We start from the raw sequence: 5,612 nt of genomic DNA, 5'->3' as shown, positions 1-5,612 counted from the left end.
TGAGGCCGTTTGTTCAGCAACAAGCCTCAGGTTCAATGAGTACTTCTGCAGAATGGGAGCTGATCCCTACCAGGCACTTCTCCCAGCCCTGGATGAGCCCTAAATCTGAGGAACAAGCCTCTTCAGGTCCAGAGAGCACTGCTCTTGACTGGGCCATTTCTATGGAGCCGCTGCCTCCCAGAATGACTCCTAAGCACCTGAGGCGGCATAAAGTTGAGCAAGCAGTCGCATCAGGTCCAGAAATGGATACTATTGAGGGGATCACTTCAATGGAGCTGCAGCCTCCAAGACATCATTTCCAGCCCCTGGTGAAACCAACAGCCGAGCAAGAAATCTCTGCAGCTCCAGAGTGTGCTGTGGCTGAGAAGAGCATTTCTGTGGGGCCTCCACCTCCCGGATATGCCTTCCAGCCGCGGATCAGCCCTAAAGTTGATCAAAATGTCTCCCCCATTCTAGAGAGCACAGCTGTTGAGGGGAGCATTTCTGTGGAGCCTCTGCCTCCAGAAGTTCTTACTCGGCCCTTGATGAACCCCAAAGTTGAACAAAATGTGTTCTCAGGTTCAGAGGGTGCTGAGACGTTCGTTTCAGAGGAGCCACTGCTCCCTAAATATTCTCCCCGATCCTTGACAAATCCTCAAGCCCAGTATATCTTCTCAGAGAACGCTGCTGGTGACAAGGACATGTTTGTGGAGCTGCTGCCTCCAAAATACCCTTGCCAGCCCTTGGTGAGGCTTAAATTCCAGCCACAAACCATTACCCATGATTCAGTTAGTGCTTCCACAGAATGGAGCAGTCCTGTGGAGCCGATGCCTCCCAGATATGCTCTACAGTCCTGGATGAGCCCTAAATCTGAACTACAAGCCTCTGCAAGTCCAGAGAGCATTGTGGCTGAGAGGAGCATTTTTAGGGAGCCTCTGCCTCCCAGAATTCCTTCTCAGCCTCTGATGAGACCAGTTATGGAGCAAGAAGTCTCCTCAGGTTCAATGAGTGTCCCTGCAGAATGGAGAGGTCCTATGGAACCAGTGCCTCCCAGAATACCCTCTCAATCTCTGATGAAGCCAGTAGTCAAAGAACAAATCTCTGAAGGTCCAGAGAGTATTGTCATTGAGGTGGACACTTCTACAGAACTGCTGCCTCCCAGACATTGGTCCATTGTGAGACATAAAATCCAGCAAATGTCCTCAAGTTTAGAAAGTGCTGCTGTTAAGAGGTGCATTTCGGAGAGGCCACTGCCTCCCAAATATCCCATCCACTTCTTAATGAGGTCTAAAGTTCAAGAAATATCCTCATGTCTAGAGAACACTGCTGTTGAAGAAAGCACGTCTAAGAAATCGCTGCTTCCCAGACATCCTTCCCAGTCATTCGTGAAGTTTATGGCACAGCAAGTCTTCTCAGAGAGTCCTGCTATTGAGGGGCAGATTTATGTGACTCCTCCATCTTCACATCAACCTTCAAAATCTCTGTTGAGTCCTAAAGTCGCACACCAAGTTTTCTCAGATTGGGAGAGTGCTGATATTGAGGGAGGCATTTCTTTGAAGCTGCTGTCTACAGAATGCCCTTTACAGTCCTTGGGGAGACCTGAAGACCCAGAAGAAGTTTCCTCACATTCAGAGAGTGCTCCTATGAAGTGGAGCAGTTCCCAAGAGCAGCTGCCTCCCAGAGACCTTTCCCAGGCATTGGGGAAGCTTGAGTACCAGCAAGAAGTCTCCTCAGTTTCTGACAGCTCTCCTGAAGAATGGTGTTTCCAAGCTGAGGATGGGGCTGAATTCCAGCCACAGACATTCTCAACAGGATCAGTGAATGTACCTATAGAGTGGATCGGTGCTGAGGGTCGCCTGCCTCCCAGACACCCTTNTCCCCAATAAAAATCTTAAAAAAAAGAGTTGTATGTTTGTCTTTAATGCACGTCATAAAGGCTTACATTAAGCGAATTCTAGACAGAGTTCAGTGCAGTGTTACTTTGACATCTCCAGAGCTGCACTGTAATTACCTGGAAACTTTGTTTATACTAAACCAATTTCAACCCCTTAAGTATAAGGGCTGAACTCTGTCTTTTTCTCTCTTCCTTCCCAACAAAACCACAGTCCTCCTTCTCCTTTTGAGCTGGAAAGACATAATTCATGTTTTCACTAAATTCCCTGAAAAAAAGCCAAACAGGATTTGAATGTGGCTCCCAGGTCTGATGAAGCAAATTCCGGACTTCCGTTGTTGCCAAGAATATGCTTGTTGTCAGGCACAACACCCCCATTTGCAGATTTATGGCCTTGTAGTGTGGTTCAGTGGTTTCCAGGGTGTTTTAGAGAGTTCCCTGCTGCATATCACCCAGAGATAAGAAACTTCAAAGGGAGGTGAGCCACTTCCAATGAATAAAATGATCACCAGCTGATAGATGCCATTGGAAAGAATTTTCATTGTTAATGGTATGCTCCCAGCAGAGCCATTTGGATATCAGGGACTTTTTTCCTGAAGTTTTTTGATTTTGGAAACCATGCAGGGGTAGCTGTAGAGCAATTCAGTCTGATTCAAGCTCTTTCTTTTTCTCTTTTAGGTAAAACCAAAGAAGGAGGAGCCAAACCTTCCACTGGTTTCTGAAGGGAAGAGTACAACCAGACTAAAAGAAGCTGACCAAAAGAAGCCCCCCCAAAACAGTGAAGGTTGGCACATCTTCCCCCTCATCCATAAACATGTACTGTAAGCTTAAATGCATAGTGCTATGTGACAGGAGCTATATAATGAGAATTACCCAGGCCTGCTACCCTTGATCCTCAGAGAGCTTTCAATTTAAGGCGCATACTAATATGGTCCAGGTTTTTCCACCTAAACGGCCTAATACAATTGCCACTTGTGTGGAATTTAGGTAAAGGGTCATACCTGGATCCCTATTTTATCTAAATGAATTTCCAACAAGAAGTGTTCTGTGTTTGTTTATAAGTTTCTTTAATCCTCTCTAAGTCTAATGTATTAATACATGCTGAGTTCCTCAGTGAGCCCAGATATCTGAGGGCAGCCAATGATTTCCCCTTCAGCATTCTCCTCAGCAACAGAACCAGACCATAATAACAGAATTGGCCAAAAACTACTTTTTTAAATTTGCGTTTCTCTTCCGGGGTAGAGAAAAGATCTTGCAGTAACAGTGAGACCAGTTCCCATATCCATGGGCAAAGAGGGCTGGGGCAGCTGCAGACAGATGTCCTTGGCAGCCAACACCCATCAAATCCCCAAACAACAAATACTACTGGAGTAACAATCTGTGTGTGTGTGTGTGTGTGTGTATGTGGATGTTGGCTTCAGCTGCTAGCAACATACTTTCAAGCAATACTTGATAAAACAAAATTTCAGTTCCACAAATTAAGTCAAACAGTTTTTTCATATTTTTGCCACAAAGGATTTCACACCTGGGTTGAAAGACAGGATATCTCTAAACACATTTTCCCATGAAAACTAACAAAAGTACAAAATAGATCTGCAAAAAAAAAGAAGGAAGAAAAAAGAAAAGAGTAATCCCTTTACTTTCTTTCCATCTTTATTCATATTTATTTTTCATAGTTGTCTCTTTTACGCCCAGAGGATAGCACTGATTCTGTGTCCTTGGGGGCACATACTGATTGGATTTCCATACAGTGGGAGTGGTTTGGCATGCAGGTAGCTATGCTCAGTGCTGTATGCTGGATATGAAACCACTAGGTAGAGCTAGGGATGCAGTGGATGATGGGGTGGGAAGGCAGCAAGGGCCCTCCTACCCGGGGATCAAGCTGAGTTCCTTAGTAAAATTATAGGGAGGAGAGGAGCAATCTGTATAATTGTTACCTTGTGCTTGACCTGAAGCCTATGGATCAATGCAATTGTTAAGGCTTTCCAAGAATTGCTTTGCATGTATATTACAACAGATTATTTTAAGACAAGAAAATAGAAAGCCGAAAAAACGGGGGCATAACCCTACCTCCCATATAACCCCTGTTGACACCTTTCTAAATAAAACATTACCTGCACATGATATGAAAATTAAGTAGAATTAAGTAGAAAATACAAATACTAGTTAGAAAGTAAAACTTCCCTTTGCCCTTTCCCAGTCTCCTAAAAGGTAATCATTGCTACAAGTGCAAAAATTGCCTTTTGCTGTGTCTTACCCCTAATGGTGGACCAGGCTCTTAGTATAATGGTGATGAGCCAACATTGGCATCAGTTTGTAAAACTGGGATTTCACTTTGATTTTAAAATTTTCAACTGCAGAAGGCTAAAAGTGACCAAGCTACTCTCTATCTTCTGAATAGCTACTTCTTCATACAAGGGAATTCAATAGCCAGTAGGTACCCATTGGGTCAAGGCAGACTGTTCTTATTTTAGGAAATCAAAAGCACACATATTTTTTTCTTCCCTTATTTCTATTTGGTGCAGGTCCCTCAAGTCAGGAACAGAGCAACAAAACTGAGATTGCTCATAAGACAACAGATCAGGCTGTAAACACAGATGCTGCTGAGAGTCACGGCTACTCATGGTCAGCAGCATATGGAAGACAATGTGGAAAAAAAGGATCAAGTGCTTCAAGAAAGAGTGAGTGTGTATCCAGAGGAAGACGCTCTAAACGATCCAGTTGCGAGCTTGGCCTAGGCAATAGAGCTGGGTCCCCACCTGCTAATTGGACTGACCACGGTAGCCCTTTCTGGCACCTGTCCTTGGAGAAGCAAGTCATGGAGCAGCCCAGAGCTACACAAGCAGAAACCGCTACTCCTCAGGAATTGCTTTCAGATAAAAATGACATGGGAGGGAGAAAGGCTGATTTAGATTTTGAAGCCAGTAAAGCATCAGCTTCACATCCCATACCTGAAGACAAGAAAGAGGCCATAGTTAGTGGTCTATCACCATATTATGGAGATGGGGCTTCTGGAGCCAAGAAGACAGAAGCCAAAGCTTCTCTCTTACCAGTGGTGGAAAGCCCTTCTACAACCCAACAAGATGTCATGTTCTCCTCAGTGGTAGTGGAGGCTCAGGTGTTCATGGATCCTTCTCATACCCAGTCAGAAGAAGAAGATGCTTCCTACTTTGATTCGCAAAGTGTCCAATTTAAAATGGATTCAGCTCAAGATATCTCAACTATCTGCAAAGAAAGCCCTCCTGAAAATGTCCTCCAGGCCTTTACAGCAAGCATTTCGGGTATGGCAAGTGCTTTGGCAGAGGGAGGCATTTCTGCAGAGAGGCTTCCTCCCAGATGCCTTTCCCTCTCCTTGGGGAAGCCCGAAGCTGAAGAAGTCTTCTCAGACAGTGCTTCGGGGGAGGGCAGTGGTTCAGAACAACAGCTGGCTCCCACATACTCTTTCAAGTCCTTGGGAAAGCCCAAAGATGACCAAGAAGTCTTCGCAGAATCAAAAAATTTGGTTGGGAAATTGAGCAGTTCTCATGAGCAACTGGCCCCCAGATGTGCTTCCCAGGCTTTGGGGGAGATTGAAAATGAAGTGTCCCCGGAATTAAATAGTTATGTTGAAAAATACAATAGTGCTGAGGATTGGAGCAGCTCTGAGGAAGATCTGCCTCCCAGACACCCTTACCTGCCCTTGGGGAAGCCCAAAGATCACCAGAAAATCGCCTCAGTTTCAAAAAACACACCTGAGGAATGG

General features: G+C 45.0%; 1 protein-coding gene across 1 annotated transcript in view; it reads left to right on the top strand.

Moving 5' to 3' along the window:
* The window catches only part of KIAA1210 (KIAA1210 ortholog), a 120,505-nt gene that overhangs the window by 102,585 nt on the left and 12,308 nt on the right, over positions 1-5,612 (top strand). The window contains exons 7-8 of the mRNA XM_019667838.1: positions 5-1,833; positions 4,396-5,151. Of these exons, the coding sequence (XP_019523383.1) occupies positions 5-1,833; positions 4,396-5,151 (2,585 nt within the window). The remainder of the gene's footprint in view (positions 1-4; positions 1,834-4,395; positions 5,152-5,612) is intronic.

The sequence above is a fragment of the Hipposideros armiger genome, unplaced genomic scaffold (assembly GCF_001890085.2).
Source record: "Hipposideros armiger isolate ML-2016 unplaced genomic scaffold, ASM189008v1 scaffold_508, whole genome shotgun sequence".
In the NCBI taxonomy this organism is placed as follows: Eukaryota; Metazoa; Chordata; class Mammalia; order Chiroptera; family Hipposideridae; genus Hipposideros; species Hipposideros armiger.
This window is presented reverse-complemented; position numbering and strand designations above follow the sequence as displayed.